This window comes from Entelurus aequoreus, linkage group LG12 (genome assembly GCF_033978785.1).
Source record: "Entelurus aequoreus isolate RoL-2023_Sb linkage group LG12, RoL_Eaeq_v1.1, whole genome shotgun sequence".
NCBI lineage: Eukaryota > Metazoa > Chordata > Actinopteri > Syngnathiformes > Syngnathidae > Entelurus > Entelurus aequoreus.
The window spans coordinates 72,220,459-72,244,397 of NC_084742.1; the positions used below are offsets into that span (position 1 = coordinate 72,220,459).

General features: G+C 42.2%; 1 protein-coding gene across 4 annotated transcripts in view; it reads left to right on the plus strand.

Moving 5' to 3' along the window:
- The window catches only part of mcm10 (minichromosome maintenance 10 replication initiation factor), a 24,351-nt gene extending 3,539 nt beyond the window's left edge, over window positions 1-20,812 (plus strand). For 3 of the 4 annotated variants that reach the window (XM_062066633.1, XM_062066634.1, XM_062066635.1), the window contains exons 4-19: window positions 1,115-1,351; window positions 1,431-1,619; window positions 2,597-2,716; window positions 2,782-2,980; window positions 3,531-3,696; window positions 3,773-3,940; window positions 7,918-8,034; window positions 8,124-8,314; window positions 8,385-8,470; window positions 10,091-10,192; window positions 10,256-10,702; window positions 13,288-13,412; window positions 13,478-13,591; window positions 16,973-17,118; window positions 17,188-17,230; window positions 20,610-20,812. In XM_062066633.1, the coding sequence (XP_061922617.1) occupies window positions 1,115-1,351; window positions 1,431-1,619; window positions 2,597-2,716; window positions 2,782-2,980; window positions 3,531-3,696; window positions 3,773-3,940; window positions 7,918-8,034; window positions 8,124-8,314; window positions 8,385-8,470; window positions 10,091-10,192; window positions 10,256-10,702; window positions 13,288-13,412; window positions 13,478-13,591; window positions 16,973-17,118; window positions 17,188-17,230; window positions 20,610-20,693 (2,534 nt within the window). In that variant the 3' untranslated portion in view covers window positions 20,694-20,812. The remainder of the gene's footprint in view (window positions 1-1,114; window positions 1,352-1,430; window positions 1,620-2,596; window positions 2,717-2,781; window positions 2,981-3,530; window positions 3,697-3,772; window positions 3,941-7,917; window positions 8,035-8,123; window positions 8,315-8,384; window positions 8,471-10,090; window positions 10,193-10,255; window positions 10,703-13,287; window positions 13,413-13,477; window positions 13,592-16,972; window positions 17,119-17,187; window positions 17,231-20,609) is intronic. The other variant, XM_062066636.1, reaches the window with a different exon arrangement.
- The last annotated feature ends 3,127 nt before the right edge of the window (window positions 20,813-23,939 follow it).

The following is a 23,939-nucleotide window of genomic DNA, read 5'->3' on the forward strand; positions in this document are numbered from 1 at the left end:
TATACTGTATAACAGGAAATGATAAACTGCCCTGCTCTAACGTATTTGTACGAGTGTAACAAATGTGCTGCAAGCTAGTGGTGAGTGCTTGAAGTGGCCTAGCAGTCTTCTGAAATGCTGCGTTGAGACAGGGCGCCTCCGTTCACTGCAAGCTGCAAAGTGTGCGCCATGCAGGGCAGACTAGCCACACCAAACTCCACCATGCAGGGCAGACTAGCCACACCAAACTCCACCGTAGCTTTTGCCATAATGTGTGTGTTGTCCCTGACCACAACGTGGGCTTTTGCCTTGGGGTAGTTTTTGTTGTATTTTAGTTTTTTCTCGGCGGGGTCTTTAAGCGACAACTGTGTGGTACTACTTTTTTTCGCTGTTTGCTTTTCATCCATCTTCCGCTTGTATTCATGGTGTATCTCCTTATGATTCTTGAAGAGGTGGGAGATCTAATTGCTCAAATTAAAGGAAGACGTCTTGGTTCCTCCTCGCATAACCAACTTTTTGCAGTCATTGCAAATTGCCAGTTTTTTATCCGTCAGAGACACTTTAAAATAATCCCAAACCATATACATGGTGTCATTAGTCAGTCACCGAGCTCGCTGGCTTGTTAGCCACGGCTACAGCACCGGCATCAACACACACTCGTTGTTGTTATGCTGCGCTCGTAAACCTCTCATGCTGCAGTCGTCAACTCCTGTGTTGTGTGTGGGAGAGGGGGGAGGGGACAGGGGAGGAGCTGCTGACTGGGAGACGCAACTGCTCTGTACTTCTCCCTACGTCCGTGTACCACTCCGTACAGCAGCGTTTTAAAAAGTCATACATTTTACTTTTTGAAAATGATGCCGATAATTTCCGATATTACATTTTAAAGCATTTATCGGCCGATAATATCGTCAGTCCGATATTATCGGACATCTCTAATTGAAAGCATGTCTGCAAGGCTAACGAGTTGTCATCTATTATTGTCATTGGCCCCAATTATAGCGACTTCATTTTTTACATTCAGGCTTTTTGTGTTTCATGCTGTGTTTTGGCTTTGGCCCTTGTAGGCAAAATGTTTGGGCACTCCTGTTCTAAACTTTAACCATGTTGAGCAGTAATGTACCTATTCTTTGTCCAGGCGAGGATGATCTGGACATTTTGACGGCATTGATGGTTGAAAATGAGGACCAGCAAGCTTCAGATGACTTGGACGGCCTTTTTGACAACGATGGCGAGGGCGTGTTTGAGGAAGGACAGGATGCGGAGGAGGATGAGTTGTCTGAGCTCTTTGGGGATGTGGAAGAGGAAGAAGGTGCTACAGAAAGCATACGCCAAGCCAGTGAGAGCCTCAACAGGTCCCAAGAAGACTTGCAGGGTTTGTGTCCGGGCAGGTTCTCTTGTGAGCTCATGCTGCATTTTTTTATTTATTCTTGCTCAATTCTGCTTGTCTTCAGATGAATTGAGGCGGATGCAGGAAAAAATGCAGGCATTGCAGAAGCAGCTGGAGGCCAGCCAGACTCCTCGCTCCTCTTCCTCAGCAAAACCCACAACTGCTATCAAACCATCACCTTCTCCACTTGCTACCCCCAAGCGTTCGCCAGAAAGACCTGCTGCTGTGGCCCAGAAGAACAAAAATCCGTCAGGTGAAATATATTTACAATTCACAGAGCGACAAATAAGATAACTGGATTTTCCCCCTAATATAATTGATCGTGGATGCCCACCACGGCAAAATTCAAGCCGCCACACCCAAAAAATGAGGGTTTTGTTTGACATGAAAAGAAATGAAAGTTATATGATGTATGAATGGATATATATATACACGCAGTCTAATATGTTTGGGGGATTCTTTTCTTTTCATGGCTGTGAATGTAGAGGCCACACGGACATCGACGTGCATCAAGCTTAGCTTTATTTTGAACTCCCTTACGTAATGTAAGTAACATGTACGCAACCGCACCACGCTGCACACGTCCCTTCTGGTCCTTTAACAATGGCTATTTGGAAGGAAAAGACTTTGATCACCAAAACCGTATGTTGAGATCACGTAATCAACACGGGATCGTCTGGAGCGGAGGCAGCATGTCTGCGCTGTGGATGTACTTTAATATAGCGCAGATAATAATAACAAAGATTTGTTTTTTAAATGTATGCATGACATTTTTTGACCTTTTTTAAAGAGTATATATGCATCATTAGTCGAGCTGTGAGTCTTTGGGCACCACACCATTCCATTCCATTCTTGGGGGTAACAATTCGATTCAAATACAGTTCTGATACATTTTTGTGTTACTTAAAAGAAAACTGGTTTTGTTTCATAAAAATGTAGCCAAACATTTAATAAAGTCAAATACAAATAAGTCAACAAGAGAAGTATCCAACAAGTAAATGTGTAGAGCAGATATAGATCATCATCAACACTATGATTTGTCTGAGTGTCAGGACAGGACAGATTTTTTTAATCGATTAAGAATCGTTACAAATAGGAATCGCAATTTTTTAGAACACACCTAATCAAATGATATGACGTCATGTTGACCACCCACCCATTGCCACACGTATGTTGGCCATCTGGGGCAACAAAACCTAAAGCAGTTTTTTCTTACATCCGTGACTCCAGTCAGCAATGGAAGCCAGAAGATGCAAGAGTCCTCGGACTTTCTGTCCCAGCTGAGCAACGCTGACTCCTTTAAACGCAAACCCAGAGTGGCTCACACGGCAAAAAGCAACCCTTCACCAGGTATCACTCATAACGTGATGGCTCATATTCATGTTGGAGTGGCTCATGAAGGTTTTATTGACCAGAATCCAGAGGTCCACTGATGGAGATTAAGATGGGCAGCTCCTTCCAGCCCGTGGAAAGCACAAGTAGGCCTGCTCCTGTGCAGCGGTCGCCTCCGTCCTCCCAGAGCAGGCCCAGTCCGCCTGTGTCCGCTGGACCGCCTAAACTAGACTCTCTTTCTAAAGACGTGGCTGTGGAGAAATACTCTGGGTTGAGGCTCAGGTAAGGACACTGATAAGGACTGTTTTAATCACACAATACCCCAACTGGACTTAGAGTAGGGCTGGACAAGGATTTTGGCTTCTCCTGATCATAAACATATTATAATTGTAAAAAAAAAAAGATTACTGTGCCGTGCAGAGTACATGTTCATTCCTGGGCTTGTGAAACGGATGATTGAACGTTTGAGTGGGGGTGAAGTTCAGCTAGGTTTTATTCCACACAGTGCTAATATGCCTAATCAGTAATCTCAATCAAAAAAAGGAAGGCATTTAGTTTCCACATTCACATAACCATGGACAGAATCATAGAATTGGCCAATTACTGTTACATGCAGAATATCAGGGAAATTGACAAAAATGTGAGCGAAATGTTGTCATTGTGAGGAGAATTCATACCCGTTGATCTTTTAAATGATACTTAAAGTTGTGTTTTTGTTGGTATTCATGTTTTTAAATGAATGAATAATTCAATAGTAATCAAAACAACTGCACTGATTATTTTTGCCATAATGCCATTTTAGTTGAAATGTCTTATTTTCCGCGTGTTTCAGGAAGCCTCGCGTTTCGTCCGCCGAGATGGATCGCAAGATGGCTGACCGCCGCCTGATTCGCCTGTCGCAGGTTCCCGAGCGGCTGCTGCGTGAGAAGCTGGAGGACAGCGACTGGGTGACTTTTGCGGTGGTGGTCAGCAAAGCTACGCCACAGAGCAGCAGCAGTGTGAGTCTCTTTGTGCCGCCTCCACCTCCCTCTGGCAGCAGAGCGCAATAACACCTTGTCACTCGGCACCTTGTAGGGTAAAACATTTAGCATCTGGAAGTTGAACGACCTCCATAACATGGACGTGTTTGTGTCGCTCTTGCTGTTTGGTGACGTGCACAAAGAGCACTGGAAGACGGAGACGGGCACCGTCATTGGACTCCTCAACCCCAACACCATGAAGCAAAAAGATGGCTATGATGGGGTGAGCAGCAACCTTTAGTTTCACATAGGGATGATGTTCGAAACCGGTTCTCCCGGTTGTTCGATAAGAAAAGAACCGATTCTATGGACTCGAATCCCTTTTTGAGAACCGGTTCCCGTTATCGAGGCCACTATAGTAAAGAAAAAGAGTTCCCTGGGAACGAATCCCTTCCCTCAGGAAATGCCCTGTGGGACCTGCAATGTTATGCCCATTTGATTGGAGACTCTTACTGACACCTTGTGGCAATATGAATATACTACGCGTCATTAGTTTGGGCACTTCCGGGTTGGCGACGTCAGTTCAGTTCATGAAACAATTGAGAAGTAGACAAGTTGTGTTAGCTCTTACAAGCCTTGGAAAAGATAAGTCTGTAAGTAAACTGTTTAACTTGTTTATGTAACTCAATATTAAGGTGGCAAGTGGTTAAATTTGATAGTAAGATGTTTATTGAAAAACGATTTTTGTGCACTGTTTTAATGGATGTTTTGAGGACTTAAAATGGCTGCCAGTCGTGTATTTCCACCATCGAAATAGTTTCAACACTCAGAAGTATTTGTTTGATGATAGTACTGTATATTTGTGTGAAGCTAATATTTACATATTGTGTATTAAATTTCAGTATGTTAATTGAATCACATAGCTTACACATTTGTCATTGTGTGTATTTCAGTTTAAAAAAAATAAAAAAGAACAGTCCATGCAAGACAAAAGTAAAGATAGGAAAAGACAAAGCAAGATCAACAACAATAAAGAGCCTAAATGGATTAATCTGCTTTGGAACTTTATTAGACGTCTTGGATTGTTTGTTAGCTGTCTGCCTGTGTGTGTAGTTAGTATGTTCCAATAGCAGCAGAAGTGCACTTTTTGGAGAGCTGTATTATTTTCAGTTTTGTGCCCAAGGGACTGATTTTATTTAACACTATATTATTATTTATACACCTATAGTGATCATAGAGACAGGTTGTTTTTGTGTTACTGTATATATTTGTTTTTCTGAAAAATCCCACTTAATATACTTTGGGTAACAACAGTCAATATTTATTTATTTTACTTTTTTAGGGGGGTAACAGTCAATTTTTATTTTTTTGTTATAAAATAAAAGTGAGCTTTTGTCAGACCAAATATTGTGTTTTTTTTCCATATACAACAATCTATCTGGATTCGATAAGAGAATCGATAAGGAATCGGTTCGATAAGAGGATTCGATAATGGGCTCGAACTCGATAATTTCTTATCAAACATCATCCCTAGTTTCACACAAAGGAATCTTTAGTTAATCATTTTGTATTGACTTTTTAACAAAGACATCAGCAGATATACACACATGATCGTTAGAAAGTAATAACCACTGCTCAATCTTCAGCCCTTTCCATATTTATTTACATGACTGTCATTGTCAATACATCTCAACAAATATCTGACAGGGCATTTATTTGACTTCTTGTGAGAATTCCTCTTCGTTGTGCTCAGCTGCTTTTACGGCAGCGCTCACGTGGCCACGCCCCCTTGCTGTCCGTGCAGTGCTGGTGGTCTACAGCAGTGTTGAGATATTGTCTGCAATTTTACCAAAATGCTTTCAAATATCTTCTTTGCAAAGCAATCATTTTAATCTGCAAATAATGTGTCTGCTGTCTGGAGATTGTCAGAGTAACCATGTCATACTCTTCCATACCAGTAGGGGGCAGCAGGTAGCTCATTGCTTTGTAGGCCTACTTTGAGACAAGAGAAATGGGATGGTTGGTGATGGAGGAAATTGTGCCAGGTATTTGATGAAAACCACTTTATATTGTCGATATAGGCTACTGAGTTTCATTTTCAACATTTTCTGCTTCGGGATTTCGTCTGAAAAAATGTGCCATGCCTCAAAAAAGGTTGAAAAACACTGGTCTGCACTACGTCCCCCTTGCTCACCTGTCAAAACTTCCAGTTTTTGTCCTTTACTGGCGTCTGATTTAGTTTGTTTTGGCTACTGCAGCGATGGAGTGGCTCGACCAGGCCTCCGTCCACAACACTCAGCGTGGGGGCTCATTTAAGAAGCGCTGCCATTTTCATTCCATCATTCAATCAAATAACGCCACAGAGATGGACATGAAGATGACAAAAAAGAGATCTCTGCCAAAAATGCAAACTTTGTGTAAATATCTTGATAAATATGAGATGGTTATATAAGTAAAGAAGGTGAGGCAGCAGCTCAAACATTCTCATACTTTCTGTAACACCCAGGAAGAAATGATGTCAGCCATCTTGAAAAATGTCTCAACTATAATCTATGTGAAGGAGCCCAGAATTGTTTTTATTGAAATGTTTTCAGAAACCTTACAATATATTAAATCCATAAAGTGTATAAAATGTAGAGAAATGACATATTTCTACCAATTTTCCCAGGAGATGTTCCATATTTAGAAATCAAATGTTGATGCTCCTCTTAGACACGTGTAATAAAGATGTTTGATGATAAATGAAACACAACATCAAACATTATGTCACTACTGGTCCCACCCTTCCTAAAAATAATGTTAAAAAAACAACTTAAAGCCTTGTCCAGATGTTTTTTGTTTTTTTTTAGTTTATTAAGGATCCCCATTAGTCTACACCGCAGTGGAGACTATTTTCCTGGGATCCAGACGAAAAACATCACACAATTACAAAACAAAATATTAAAATGCAGTACAACATGATGTGAATGTGAGTGTGAATGTTGTCCGTCTATCTGTGTTGGCCCTGCGATGAGGTGGCGACTTGTCCAGGGTGTACCCCGCCTTCCGCCCAATTGTAGCTGAGATAGGCTCCAGTGCCCCCCGTGATCCCGAAGGGAATAAGCGGTAGAAAATGGATGGATGGACAACATGATCAAATAATAAAATGTTGTAATACAAAAATAGCAACAACAAAGAACCAAAAAAAGTAATAATAACTTCGAGTTTATATAATAATGTTCATACCAAAGATAAAAAGAGCAATATAAAAACATATATATATATATATTTTTGCAAAAATAAAACAAAGAACCAATGGCCTAAAATATACAAATTAGTGTACCAAAGACAAACAATAAGTGATGAAAAAGTACCATCCATCCATTTTCTACTACTACTACTACTACAATCAATAAGATAGTCAATAGTCAATAAAAACAGTCATGACATTAGGTACAATCTAGAATAATCTCTTTCCGCAATACTTCTCCTCTTAGTCTATTCTTAAAACCCACTATGCTGGTGATGTTTAGTGATGTTAAAGTTAAAAAAGTTAAAGTAGCAATGATTGTCACACACGCACACACTAGGTGTGGTGAACTTTGTCCTCTGCATTTGACCCATCCCCTTGTTCACCCCCTGGGAGGTGAGGGGAGCAGTGAGCAGCAGCCCGGGAATCATTTTTGGTGATTTAACCCCCAATTCCAACTCTTGATGCTGAGTGCCAAGCAGGGAGGTAATGGCTCACATTTTTATAGTCTTTGGTATGACTCTTTGAACTCACAACCTACCCATCTCAGGGCGGACACTCTAACCACTGGGTTATTAATGTTGAAATAACTTACTGCAAATGAATATCAATTAATGTTTACTTATATAGCCCTAAATCACGAGTGTCTCAAAGGGCTGCACAAGCCACGACGACATATCAGCTCCAAATATCGCGTATTGACCTTCTTGAGGATTATGTCGATCTCCAGTGAATACATTTGTACTAACAGAAATATTATGCACGCATACAGTAGGTCCCCCACCTTTTTGCCATTATATTATTGTGAATAAACATGTTTTCTTGGGTAGAAAGTGGTGTGATGGTGCTAAACGTGTGGTGCAGCTATGAATCCAGCAGACAAGTCAACCCACTCCACATTTTCAACCTAAGACCAAGTCTTTTGATGAATGTTTCATCTGAAGCATGGCGTCAACTAAAGAAATGTGAATGAAGAATCTCATCTGACTTTGCACAAGATGAATATTTCACACTTGTGTTACGTCCTCCAGGTCAGCTTGACAGTGGATCACCCACAGAAGGTGCTGCTGATGGGTGAAGCACAAGACTACGGCACATGCAAAGCCATGAAGAAGAACGGGGACCCTTGTTCTCAGCTGGTTAACATGGTACTTTAAATCTGTGGCTCCTCCGCTAATCAGTTGTGTTGTTGCTGCCCGCTAATGAACCCTTGTTGTGTTGTTGTTCCTCTCCACAGTACGAGTGCCAGTACTGCCAGTATCACGTCAAGGCCCAGTACAAGAAGATGAGCTCCAAGAGGGCCGAGCTGCAGTCGTCCTTCTCTGGTAAAGCTCCCAACAAGGTGAAGGGCGCCAGCCTCAAGGAGCGTCTGTGTCAGGACGGCTTCTACTATGGCGGCGTGTCCTCAGCCGCCTGTGCAGCGTCGCTGTGAGTAGCTGCGCTCTCAACATACTGAACATCCACAAAGGCAAGAACGGTAGCATCTCGTGTGTTCCAGGTCTGCAACCAAACCCAACAAACCAGGACAGAAAACTCTGGACAGGTTCTTTGTGAAGGGTTCAGCTCGTCAGGCTAAGACTCTTGGTAAGATGCAGACACTTCATTAGGTACACCAGCATCATCCAATTTAGTGGCAAATATTTTGGACAAAGATCAAGTACACACCATCCACACACTCCACTCACCTTGGACAATCAAACCACCATCCACACACTCCACTCACCTTGGACAGTCAAACTACCATCCACACACTCCACTCACCTTGGACAATCAAACCACCATCCACACACTCCACTCACCTTGGACAATCAAACCACCATCCACACACTCCACCCACCTTGGACAATCAAACTACCATCCACACACTCCACTCACCTTGGACAATCAAACTACCATCCACACACTCCACTCACCTTGGACAATCAAACTACCATCCACACACTCCACCCACCTTGGACAATCAAACTACCATCCACACACTCCACTCACCTTGGACAATCAAACTACCATCCACACACTCCGCTCACCTTGGACAATCAAACTACCATCCACACACTCCACTCACCTTGGACAATCAAACTACCATCCACACACTCCACTCACCTTGGACAATCAAACTACCATCCACACACTCCACTCACCTTGAACAATCAAACTACCATCCACACACTCCACTCACCTTGGACAATCAAACTACCATCCACACACTCCACTCACCTTGGACAATCAAACTACCATCCACACACTCCACTCACCTTGGACAATCAAACTACCATCCACACACTCCACTCACCTTGGACAATCAAACTACCATCCACACACTCCACTCACCTTGAACAATCAAACTACCATCCACACACTCCACTCACCTTGAACAATCAAACTACCATCCACACACTCCACTCACCTTGGACAATCAAACCACCATCCACACACTCCACTCACCTTGGACAATCAAACTACCATCCACACACACCACTCACCTTGGACAATCAAACTACCATCCACACACCCCACTCACCTTGGACAATCAAACTACCATCCACACACTCCACTCACCTTGGACAATCAAACTACCATCCACACACTCCACTCACCTTGGACAATCAAACTACCATCCACACACTCCACTCACCTTGGACAATCAAACTACCATCCACACACACCACTCACCTTGGACAATCAAACTACCATCCACACACCCCACTCACCTTGGACAATCAAACTACCATCCACACACTCCACTCACCTTGGACAATCAAACTACCATCCACACACACCACTCACCTTGGACAATCAAACTACCATCCACACACTCCACTCACCTTGGACAATCAAACTACCACCCACACACTCCACTCCTAGGTATTAGGACTAGGGAGTCCTAATACCGCAAATGCAGTATTTGTAATTGATAAAACTTTCGGCGAATCAAAATGTAAGAAATTGTACCGGAAAGTTCATAACGTTAAAGTCGACCAATAATGAATAATTCATCATTTGACCCGGCAAATATAAACAAAACAAAACACAGGTGGAAAGCGATTATGGGTAAAAAAAAAATCTGCCTTGTATATGTGTACATATACAGTATATCATGTATTTGAAATGTACATTTTGCTTTGTGTCCTGCAGCCACTTTGTATGTGTACATATACAGTATATCATGTATTTGAAATGTACATTTTGCTTTGTGTCCGTCAGGGATGCAATCTGGGGAGGTATCAGGTTGTTCCAGTGAATTCAAGAGTTTGATGTCTGCGCCAACACCGGGAGCTCTGCAGCTGAAGAAGCACCTGGCACCAGGTACATCTCACCAATGTCCACCTCTACCCCAAACCTGTGGGCTGATGTTCTGATGTGGTCCAGCAGCCGTCTCCAAGGACCCCCATGGTTCTCCCATTCAGTCCATATCAGCGTCAGACCTCCTGAAGCAGCAGAAACAGAAGCAGAGGGAGCTCATGGAGAACCGTCGTCGTCGGGTGGAGGGCCTCCAGGCGAGCGTGTTGCCAAAATCCCGGGACTCTTTACTGACATCCCCCAGAGCAGCCCCTGTGGTCCCCAAGACCAGCCAAAGCCCTGCAACCCCCACGTTGGGACGGGGCCTCTGTAAGGACGAGGACGTCCTCTTCTTTGACAGCGGGCCGCCTGCTGCACCGGCCAACAGCCTCTCCGCCACCAAGATGGCGGCTCTACGGAAGCTGAGAGCAAAGGGGATGGCGCTTGAGAAGGAAGACCCCAATGGTGTGAAGAGGAAAAGGACAAACAGCAATGAGATTAACACTCGCGTGGAGCAGAGTCTCACTTCACCTAAAGGTACACACACTGGATCAATAATATACTAGAGTTTGACCCATTATTAGTTGTCAAGGAGGCCAGTAACCGATATGCATTTGCAGTAAAAGTTATTTAAACATGAATAATATACGTCAGTAAGCACATTTTAAGTTCTTTTTTAACAATAGTAGTAACAGTATTGACATCATGTTTTATGTTGTGTTTAATTTAGCAGCAAAAAACATCAAACACCTTTAATACGTGTTTCTAAGAGGAACATCAACATTTTATTTCTAAATATGGAACATCTCCTAGGAAAATTGGTCAAATTATGACATTTCTCTACATCACAATAACTCTTCTACTTAAAGGCCTACTGAAAGCCACTACTAGCGACCACGCAGTCTGATAGTTTGTATATCAATGATGACATCTTAACATTGCAATACGGCCGGGTTAACTTATAAAGTGACATTCTAAATTTCCCGCCACACTTCCGGTTGAAAACGTCTATGTATGATGACATATGCGCGTGACGTCAATGGTTGATACGGAAGTATTCGGACCCATTGAATCCAATACAAAAAAGCTCTGTTTTCATGGCAAAATTCCACAGTATTCTGGACATCTGTGTTGGTGAATCTTTTGCAATATGTTTAATGAACAATGAAGACTGCAAAGAAGAAAGCTGTAGGTGGGATCGGTGTATTAGCGGCTGGCTGCAGCAACACAACCAGGAGGACTTTGAGATGGATAGCAGACGCGCTACCGTGAGTACAGCTTTGGCTTCCAAACATTTGATCGCTTGCCCGTACGTGCGTGTCGCCGCCACCGTCCCGTTGCTAAGTTAGCTTCAATGGCGTCGTTAGCAACAGCATTGTTAAGCTTCGCCAAGCTGGAAATTATTAACCGTGTATTTACATGTCCATGGTTTAATAGTATTGTTGATCTTCTGTCTATCCTTCCAGTCAGGGGTTTATTTATTTTGTTTCTATCTGCATTTGAGCCCGATGCTATCACGTTAGCTCTGTAGCTAAAGAGCTTCGCCGATGTATTGTCGTGGAGATAAAAGTCACTGTGAATGTCCATTTCACGTTCTCGACTCTCATTTTCAAGAGTATATAGTATCCGAGGTGGTTTAAAATACAAATCTGTGATCCACAATAGAAAAAGGAGAAAGTGTGGAATCCAATGAGCCAGCTTGTAACTAAGTTACGGTCAGAGCGAAAAAAGATATGTCCTGGACTGCACGCTAGTCCTTCACTCTCACGATCCTCATCCACAAATCTTTCATCCTCGCTCAAATTAATGGGGTAATCGTCGCTTTCTCGGTCCGAATCTCTCTCGCTGCTGGTGTAAACAATGGGGAAATGTGAGGAGTCCTTCCTCCTGTGACGTCACGCTACTTCCGGTATAAGCAAGGCTTTTATTTATCAGCGACCAAAAGTTGCGAACTTTATCGTTGTTGTTCTCTACTAAATCCTTTCAGCAAAAATATGGCAATATCGCGAAATGATCAAGTATGACACATAGAATGGATCTGCTATCCCCGTTTAAATTTTAGAAAAAAATGTCAGTAGGCCTTTAATTCTGGATGTCACAGGAAGTATGAGAATGTGTGAGCTGCTGCCTGCTCTTCTTCACTAATGTATGAATCTCCTATTTATCAATATATTTCCAAAACATTCCCATTTTTGGATATATTTTCTGTCATCTCCATGTCCATCCATCTCTGTCGCGTTATTAGATTGAACCACAAAACATGAAACTCTGCGTGCTCCTTTAATAAAGCAAGGCAAGGAGAGTTTATTTATAGAGCACAATTTGTACACAGGGCAATTCAAAGTGCTTTACAGAAAATTCAAAGAAGGAAAAATCATTCAAATTCAAATCAGACTATATAATCATCATAAAAACAATGGTAATTCATTCAAATCTGTAGATCAAATACTTTCAGTCGTCATATGAACAATTCAAGTGTTTTCAGGCTGGATTTGAGCATCGTTGGGGCCCGCCCGTCTCACATCTTCAGGAAGACTAGTCCAGATTTTAGGAGCATAAAACTGAAACAACAGTTTCTCCATGTTTGGTGCAAACTCTGGGAACCAGCAGGAGACCACCCCCTGAGGTTCTCTAACACGTCAGAGATGTACTTTGGAACAAGACCATGAAAAGACTTGTTATAAAGTCTATTCTCTGAGCAACGGGAAGCTAGGGCACTGGACTAATATGGTCGTATTTCCTGGTTCTAATCAGGACTGGAGCAGCAGCATTCTGGATGTACTGCAGCTGCTTTCCAGCTGGTTTAGAGAGCCCACGCTCCGAGTGTTTGGATGGAAGCTTGTCAAGCAAATGCCATTGCTGCAGTAGCGAAAACACACAAAACGAGACCGGTAAGACGCCAGGAAAGAACGACCAAAACTGGAGTTCCCGGAAAAAGAGCCTTGTTTATTACTATCTACGTCACTAGTTATTTAAAAAACTACTGGTATCATATGTGTATATGTCATATCTGCTGATGTAGTTTTAAATATAAAAGAGGCGGATAACTGATAAATTTCAACATGGCAAATATCTGCGCCCATAATGTTGTTTTTCATTTCTGCTTTGCTTCTTCTCTGCAGCGGAGTGGTCAGGTAGCGATGAGCCGGCGCTAAAGAAGAAGCAGGAGCAGCTGAGCTACATTCACTCAGAGGAGTTTCAAAAGATCCTCAATGCCAAATCTCGCCATGGAGCCGTCCTGGAAGCGGTACGCACGCAAATGTCACACTGTATACACGCTTAGCCTTTGTTTCACATGTCTCTTCTGCCCAGGCTGAGTATCAGCTGCAGGAACGTTACTTTGATGCGCTGGTGAAAAAGGAGCAGATGGAGGACAAAATGAGGAACATCAGAGAGATGAAGTGTCGCGCTGTTAGCTGCAAAGAGGTACACTTTTCTTCATCGGTGAATGGGCAAGTCAGTCCTATTCAAAGCTTTTTATTTGACCCGCCGAACATCCCCCAAATAGGTTTGATAGAACCATTCACACTAGGGTTGCTCATGTATGCAGTACACCCGCCACCCCGCTGAAATAAATCCAAATAAATCGCCAAAGTGGGACTTTTAACAGCGACTGGAAAACAAAGTCTGAATGTAGTGAAATTGCTAACTTTGTGATGTCTTTTAGTATTCTTGGTCGTGTTGTTTTTTGGCTCCATGTATTCATCTCGTTTAATACATGTAACTCCATGTATTCATCTCGTTTAATACATGTAACTCCATGTATTCATCTCGTTTAATACATGTAACTCCATGTATTCATCTCGTTTAATACATGTAACTCCATGTATTCATCTCGTTTAATACATGTAACTCCATGTATTCATCTCGTTTAATACATGTAACTCCATGTATTCATCTCGTTTAATACATGTAACTCCATGTATTCATCTCGTTTAATACATGTTACTCCATGTATTCATCTCGTTTAATACATGTAACTCCATGTATTCATCTCGTTTAATACATGTTACTCCATGTATTCATCTCGTTTAATACATGTAACTCCATGTATTCATCTCGTTTAATACATGTAGCTCCATGTATTCATCTTGTTTAATACATGTAGCTCCATGTATTCATCTTGTTTAATACATGTAACTCCATGTATTCATCTCGTTTAATACATGTAGCTCCATGTATTCATCTCGTTTAATACATGTTACTCCATGTATTCATCTTGTTTAATACATGTAGCTCCATGTATTCATCTTGTTTAATACATGTAACTCCATGTATTCATCTCGTTTAATACATGTAGCTCCATGTATTCATCTCGTTTAATACATGTAGCTCCATGTATTCATCTCGTTTAATACATGTAACTCCATGTATTCATCTCGTTTTAATACATGTAGCTCCATGTATTCATCTCGTTTAATACATGTAGCTCCATGTATTCATCTCGTTTAATACATGTAACTCCATGTATTCATCTCGTTTAATACATGTAGCTCCATGTATTCATCTCGTTTAATACATGTAACTCCATGTATTCATCTCGTTTAATACATGTAGCTCCATGTATTCATCTCGTTTAATACATGTAGCTCCATGTATTCATCTCGTTTAATACATGTTACTCCATGTATTCATCTCGTTTAATACATGTAGCTCCATGTATTCATCTTGTTTAATACATGTAACTCCATGTATTCATCTCGTTTAATACATGTAACTCCATGTATTCATCTCGTTTTAATACATGTAGCTCCATGTATTCATCTCGTTTAATACATGTAGCTCCATGTATTCATCTCGTTTAATACATGTTACTCCATGTATTCATCTTGTTTAATACATGTTACTCCATGTATTCATCTCGTTTAATACATGTAACTCCATGTATTCATCTCGTTTTAATACATGTAGCTCCATGTATTCATCTCGTTTTAATACATGTAGCTCCATGTATTCATCTCGTTTAATACATGTAGCTCCATGTATTCATCTCGTTTAATACATGTAGCTCCATGTATTCATCTCGTTTTAATACATGTAGCTCCATGTATTCATCTCGTTTAATACATGTAGCTCCATGTATTCATCTCGTTTAATACATGTTACTCCATGTATTCATCTCGTTTAATACATGTAACTCCATGTATTCATCTCGTTTAATACATGTAGCCCTGAATGTGACCGGTAGAGGGCGATAAAGCTACACCTTAGGTTTAATTGTGTTGAGCCACATGTGTTAATGTGTCATTTCCATATGCATATGTAGTTTATACTGTGTGAATGTATTAACACTAAACCTTGTATTTTATTTCTGTTGAATATACAATAGACTATATTTATTTAATATACACAATGGACGTTATACTCTCAGTCCTACAAACCTAAATAAAGGAAGATGTGTCAAAAAATCAAACTGAGGAAGGAAAATCATTCCAAAGAAGGAACACCGATCAACAAAACTTCTGGAGCTTTTGTTTCTTAATTCTGTTAACTATCTGTCTAGCTGCACATGCTGGAAACGTGTAGTGAGGGCCGAATAATACATTTATTGACAGTGCAGCGGGAAAGCCACTGATTTTACTTTGCAAATAACGAATTGACGAAACTTCCAAATTTTAATGTCTGGCCCCTAAGCCCTTGGACTCTTAAAAGTGCGGCCCTCCTCCTTATGTACCTACATGTATTTGATGGTGGCGCCCCCCCATGGCAAAATAAAAGCAGCCACACCTTAAAAGTAAGCTTTTTTTAACATGAAAACAAATCCATGTAATATAATGTATGAATGAATATATAGCCTATTATTTGTAAACTACTGAAAATTCGACCACCAATAAAAGCGGATGTTGTGACGACGTAACCAAGATGCATGCGATGGTCTGGAGTGGAGGCAGCATGTACTTTGAATATATACCACACATACAGCCATTTATAAAATGTGCAACGTTCAAATATTAAAACGACAGCTTTCAAGAAGAGAAAATCCAACTGGAGCAAGTTTGACGTCAGGCTTGCTGCAGCTCTCGCTGGTTGTCCAGCTACAGAAGTAAAGAGTCGCTACACACCTGTACAATCTCTAAGACTGCAAGGAAAGCTCAGCCTCTGCTAAAATGTAAACAAATAGTCAAATATGTACTTTTATGTTCACTTCTCATCCACCAAATATATGCTTTAAGTCTGCTACCTTCGCAACCGCTGACATGACTTATTCAAACTGATTATGGCATTAATGGAATTATGGAATTTTTGATGGTGCACAAACGTTTTTTTGTCATGTACAAAAAGTTGAGTGGGCAGGTTGTGTTATGTGTGACTATGTCTGTTGACATTTTGAGTTAGTTGGAATTTATTTTATTTTGAAAATGTTTGTTTTTTTTGTACCATGACTAGGGAAGGTTGTCCACTAGATTACAACATATCAAAATCCTTTTTAAACTCATGACGTCTTGCGTGCCAAACTGAAGACGTATCTGGCCTGCAGGCTGCAGTTTGGACAACACTGCTCTAGAAACTTCAAATAATTCTAAGCAAAGTACATACAAAAGAGCAAAACAGTATAATATAAGAAACATATATGTTATTACTAGTTAATAGTAACACAAATCAATGTATAGCATTTTTTTAGCCTTTTAAAGAAAATCTAATGCCTCATTGCCTATTATGCAAATGATATAATGATGTCATATTAACCACGCCCTGACCGCACAAGTACATTGGGGGAAACCTTGCAAGTGGCATTTTTAGTCATAAGAGCAACACTATCTTCCGGCCTGCACCTTCTAAATGTCTTGCTTGCTTGCTTGCTTGCAGTGTAAGTACACCTACTTCAAACCGGCAGATCGCTGCGTGGCGGACAACCATCCACTCCACTGGCACGACGCTAAGAAGCGTTTCTTCAAGTGTCCGTGCGGACAGAGAGCCATCGCCCTCGACAGGCTGCCGCACAAACACTGCAGGTAGGACGCTCTCTTCTGTCCTATGATGGTGTCATGAGTATAAGGACTCACCTTTCTCTTACTTTACAGTAATTGTGGTCTGTTTAAATGGGAGCGTGATGGCATGCTGAAGGTAAACATTCTTCCATTTTCTTCTAAACACCAACAATCTAATCACATCCAATACAACAATCCTGCCTTCATATACATAAAGATGACAGGCTCCAATTGGAAATACCATCTCATTATACATTTTTGACGTAAATATTGAAATGATTAATAAGGAAAATGAAAACGTGGCTCTTTGGCTAGCTCAGATGTGTCCAAAGTAACGGTCCATCGCGCATTTTGTAAAATACTATTACAAAAAAATGTGTAATAAAAGATCAAGCAGGTGAAATGTAAGGAGAAAAAGTTGCAGTGTCGATTCTAATAAGACAAAGCTGCCATGCAGGCTGTTTTCTTCTTTAAAACTGTCATCGCTCACAAAATAATAATGAATCAAAATCAATGTTGTTATGAATTCTTGACATATTCAAGGCTCCAATGGCTCCCACATGCTTGTGTGAGGCCCTCTGTGGAAAAAGTTTGGACACCCCTGAGGTGGATAGTCCTTTTTGAACAAGTATATGGGGCGGTATGGCGTAGTGGGTAGAGCAACCGTGCCAGAAACCTGAGGGTTGCAGGTTCGCTCCCCGCCTCTTACCATCCAAAATCGCTGCCGTTGTGTCCTTGGGCAGGACACTTCACCCTTGCCCCCGGTGCCGCTCACACCGGAGAATGAATGATGAATGAATGAGTTGTAAATATGAATGATGGGTTCTCACTTCTCTGTGAAGCGCTTTGAGTGTCTAGAAAAGCGCTATATAAATCTAATCCATTATTATTATTATTATATTGCACAACAGAATAGGGCTGGGCGATATGGCCTTTTTTTAATATCGCAATATTTTAAGGCCATATCGCGATACACGATATATATCTCGATATTTTGCCTTAGCCTTGAATGAACACTTGATGCATATAATCACAGCAGTATGATGATTCTATGTGTCTACATTCAAACATTCTTCTTCATACTGCATTAATATATGCTACTTTTAAAGGCCTACTGAAATGAATTTTTTAAAATTTAAACGGGGATAGCAGATCCATTCTATGTGTCATACTTGATCATTTCGCGATATTGCCATATTTTTGCTGAAAGGATTTAGTAGAGAACATCGACGATAAAGTTCGCAACTTTTGGTCGCTGATAAAAAAGCCTTGCCTGTACCGGAAGTAGCGTGACGTCGCAGGTTGTGGAGCTCCTCACATTTCCACATTGTTTACAATGGAGCGAGAGCGATTCGGACCGAGAAAGCGACGATTACCCCATTAATTTGAGCGAGGATGAAAGATTTGTGGATGAGGATCGTGAGAGTGAAGGACTAGAGTGCAGTGCAGGGCGCATCTTTTTTCGCTCTGACTGTAACTTAAGTACAAGCTGGCTCATTGGATTCCACACTCTCTCCTTTTTCTATTGTGGATCACGGATTTGTATTTCAAACCACCTCGGATACTATATCCTCTTGAAAATGAGAGTCGAGAACGTGAAATGGACATTCACAGTGACTTTTATCTCCACGACAATACATCGGCGAAGCACTTTAGCTACGGAGCTAACGTGATAGCATCGTGCTTAAATGTAGATAGAAACAAAAGAAATAAGCCCCTGACTGGAAGGATAGACAGAAGATCAACAATACTATTAAACCATGGACATGTAACTACACGGTTAATACTTTCCAGCCTGGCGAAGCTTAACAATGCTGTTGCTAACGACGCCATTGAAGCTAACTTAGCAACGGGACCTCACAGAGCTATGCTAAAAACATTAGCTATCCACTTACGCCAGCCAGCCCTCATCTGCTCATCAACACCCGTGCTCACCTGCGTTCCAGCGATCGACGAAGGACTTCACCCGATCATCAATGCGGTCGGCGGCTAGCGTCGGATAGCGCGTCTGCTATCCAAGTCAAAGTCCTCCTGGTTGTGTTGCTGCAGCCAGCCGCTAATACACCGATCCCACCTACAGCTTTCTTCTTTGCAGTCTCCATTGTTCATTAAACAAATTGCAAAAGATTCACCAACACAGATGTCCAGAATACTGTGGAATTTTGCCATGAAAATTGAGCTTTTTGTATTGGATACAATGTGTCCCAATACTTCCGTTTCAACGATTGACGTCACGCGCATACGTCATCATACATAGACGTTTCCAACCGGAAGTTTAGCAGGAAATTTAAAATGTCACTTTATAAGTTAACCCGGCCGTATTGGCATGTGTTGCAATGTTAAGATTTCATCATTGATGTATAAACTATCAGACTGCGTGGTCGCTAGTAGTGGCTTTCAGCAGGCCTTTAAACTTTCATGCAGAGAAGGAAATCACAACTAAAAAAGTCACTATTTTTTTCATACGGTGTTGATTTGGACATTTTTGCCTGGGCATTTTGATGGTGTGGGCGTGTGGCACCGAACGGAGATGTTGACTGCGGAGTAAGCACTGTTCATTCTCTAGCTAGTGTGTGTGTGACAATCATTGGTACTTTAACTTTAACAGGTGACTTTTCAAATGATGCTACATATTAGCAGTAATGCTACTTTTTATAGCAACGCTTTCGCCCCACACTTGACAAATTACGGTTGTCTGTTGGACATATTCCCACTTGAAGCCAAACCACCGCCGGACGATGGACTCCCTGCTGTATTTTGGGGGAATTAATTCTTCCTTCATTTGTTACCAGATTCGCATCTTCTTTCTCTCGTATTACCGCTCGCACCACTCCGCTAGCACCACAGCTAACGTTACCCATGCTGCTACCTCTCTGTTCCGCGAGGGCGTATACGTATGTGACGTATGACGTGACAGTATGTGATGTGTGTAAGAAGGTGCGCTTGCTGTCTGTGAGAAGGAGAGACAAGAAAGAGCGAGTAGAGCCTGTAGTTTAATGCCCGCAGCTAAAAGCAACTGCGTGAGAACGTATACTCCAATATCACCATATAGTCATTTTCTATATCGCACAGAGACAAACCTGCAATATATCGCGCATATCGATATATCGCCCAGCCCTACAACAGAAGCCATGTTGTAAGGCGCAAACTGCTGAGCCAGCGTTAATAGCACTTTGTCAACAACACCCTGAGGCGCATGCAGAGGCAGACCAAGCTGCTGAATATTGACCAATCATATTACTTCAAATGCAGCGCAGTTCAAAAACAAAAACTTCTTGACTCAGCATGAATTGTGTTTATTTGCTGCTGTGGACCTCTTTGTAGACATTTCTTTGAAAAGAGGCGTTGATTTCCTGTCATAGAAATGAGAAACAATGAAGCAATGTGTCAATAAAACAAAGCATTATTATCTTTCCAAAGCCTCTTTTGTATTGGATTTGTTTGGATTTCCCACAATTTGTTTGTTTTTACATGCGGGCAAATGCAGAGATGACATCTCCTTTTCTTTCCTGCAGGAGAAAAAAGGCCCAAAAATCGGTGGAGAACTTCTCCTGCCGCGAGGAGAGGAACATGGCAAGTTCCTCAACAGTCTCAAGTAGATCCACTTTTCTTTTGCTGGAACACCTTCCATGCATGTGACTGTGGTTATTCATAGGCTTTTTAACGCTGATCATGGAAAGAAATATATCATTGATTAAAGTAATACTTGACACATTCACTGTTTGTGTTCATGACATGACTTTATCACACAGGATTTCACTTTTCAAATTGTGTACTGTGTTGAGGACCCATTCATTATTATACTCTTTTCTATTTGACCTTTGGACTCCTGCATCACTTCCTCCTATTTTCTACATGAACTCCACCAGCCCACCTCCTCATTTTGCCCGTGCTGAAGTTGAGAGTCAAAAGACAACTCTCCGTAAGTATCAGGATTTTTCTCACACATTTGCTCAACGTGCTAACTCTGTAATCAGCAGACACGTGCGTTGCAATAGAAATTCCAAAACCAAATGGGGCATGCCCATATAAGTACGTTTGGCACATTTTGACATCAATGCAAGCCCATTTGTCAAATGAGGGAAGAGAGCAGGCTTAGAACATTTACATGGGCATGCCCATATAAGTACGTGCCAGGCTTCTTGCTGACAGTTTGGTTTATTTGTCAGTTTGTTTATTTGTTTATTTGCTTCCACTTCCTGCATGTGTCCCTGAGCGCTCGTTTCCCTCACCTGTCCCTGATTGGCAGCCTGACACACCTGGTTGCAGTTGCCAATCAGGCCTGCCTCGCCCTCCAGTCAGGGCTCAATGATTGTATCCTGTTTTCTGTTCTCCCTTTTGGACATTAAAGTCATGTTTTCCTGCGCTACACCTGCCATCTCTGCATCCTGGGGTTCAACACCAACAACAGTCCCTGACACTACGTTTGGTAAGTACTGACCTTTTTAATTTAGGTTTATTCCGAACACGCTTCGTTACAACTTGATACATGACAAATTGCACTTTCTGTTTACATGTCTAAAAAAGAGTAGGAAAAAGCAGAGCTGATTAAATCCTGCCTCTTTTCCTTTTCATAACAATTACTATCACATTTGTTCACTTCCTGTTCTCATTTTGTACAAAATTTAAGTCTATAACAACAATTAGTGAAATAAGTATGATGGTGATGGAGGGGGTGAGGATGGACTCTATGATGGCTGAGTAGAACTGCACCAGCATCTCGGTCGGCACCTCAAGTTTCCTCAGCTGCCGCAGGAAGTACATCCTCTGCTGGGCCTTCTTGATGAGGGAGCTGATGGTCAGCTCCCACTTGAGGTCTTGGGTGATGGTGGTTCCCAGGAAACGGAAGGAGTCCACAATGGAGACGGGGGTGGGAGAGTCAATCAGGGTGAGGGGGGATGGTGGGGTTGTGACTTTCCTGAAGTCCATGATCATCTCCACTGTTTTCTGGGCGTTCAGCTCCAGGTTGTTGAGGCTGCACCAGGACGTCAGCCGGTCCACCTCTCTCCTGTAGGCGGACTCGTCGCCATCCGAGATGAGCCCGATGAGGCTAGTGTCGTCCGCAAACTTGAGCAGTTTTAAGGACTGGTGACTGGAGGTGCAGCAGTTTGTATACAGGGAGAAGAGCCAGGGGGAAAGTACACAGCCCTGAGGAGTACCAGTGTTGGTGGTTCCGCTGTCCGAGACAATCTTCCCCAGCCGCACGTGCTGTCTTCGGTCTGTCAGGAAGTCATTGATCCAACTGCAGAGGGAGTCGGGCACGCTGAGCTGGTAGAGCTGGTCTCGTAGCAGTCCAGGGAGGATGGTGTTGAAGGCAGAGCTGAAGTCCACAATAAGGATCCTAGCGTAGGTTCCTGGGGAGTCCAGATGCTCCAGGATGAAGTGGAGGGTCAGGTTCACTGCATCATCCACAGACCTGTTGGCTCTGTAGGCGAACTGCAGTGGGTCCAGGAGGGGGGCGGTGATGTCCTTGAGGTGGGGCAGGACCAAGCGCTCAAAGGACTTCATGACCACAGACGTCAGCGCAACCGGCCTGTAGTCATTAAGTCCTGTGATCCGTGCTTTCTTGGGGACAGGGACAATGGTGGAGGTCTTAAAGCAGGACGGCACGCGGCATAGCTCCAGAGAGGTGTTAAAAATGTCAGTGAAGACATGAGCCAGCTGATCCGCGCAGTGTCTGAGAGTGGAGGGGGAGACACCATCCGGCCCGGGGGCCTTCCGCGTATTCAGCTTCAAGAACTGCCGGCGTACATCCTCTTCTCGAATGGAGAGGGCCAAAGAGTATGTGGAAGTTTGACTCCTACATTGTTTACATCCGTGACAACCTCCTTAAAGTTTTGTCATCAATCATAAATATCAAGCAGCTAAAATGTGCCAAACATGGAAAGTGTGGAGAGTGTTTTAAAGACAGAGGGGGAAATTGTGGGGACAAGACAGAGAGACAACAACAGGACATCAACAAATATGATAGTAAAAGTGATATCAGAGAAGTGGTTAGTGAAGTAAATATACAGAAATGACAATGAACATTACTACACTACAAATGGATCAATACAAATACCAATAGAAATATCACTATTGATAATGAATAATAACAATAAATACCTCTATTATCAACAATACAATGGTTCAGATGCAACAATACATATATGTCATGATAACTAGAGATACAAAATAAAGATAAATGGAGGGGAAGAAAGAGAAGCAGACGTGTTTATAACATCCACAAAGTTCAGTGAGCAGGTTGTGTTGACTTTTTGTGTTAAGTTGATTTGCACCGTGAGTGGAAGCCATTGTTTGGATTAAAAGTTAAAGTCCCAATGATTGTCACTCACACATTGGGTGTGGTGAAATTATTCTCCCATGTTCACCCACTAGGAGGTGAGGGGAGCAGTGAGCAGCAGCGGGGGCCGAGCTCGGGAATCATTTTGGTGATTTAACCCCCAATTCCAAGCCTTGATGCTGAGTGCCCAGCAGGGAGGTAATGGCTCACCTTTTTATAGTCTTTGGTATGACTCGGCCGGGGTTTGAACTCACGACCTACCAGTCTTAGGGCGGACACTAACCACTAGGCCACTGAGCTGGTCATTAGGCCATATATAAAAATTCTGTGCTAGTTTACATTTCAAAATAAAGTAAAGTTAAAGTAGCAATGATTGTCACACACACACACACACTAGGTGTGGTGAAATGTGTCCTTTGCATTTGACCCATCCCCTTGTTCACCCCCTGGGAGGTGAGGGGAGCAGTGAGCAGCAGCGGTGGCTGCGCCCAGGAAAAGGCAATCATTAGCCTGGATTATTGACATTGTCCACAAAGCTGTAGCAGTCATTAAGTTCTCTTTC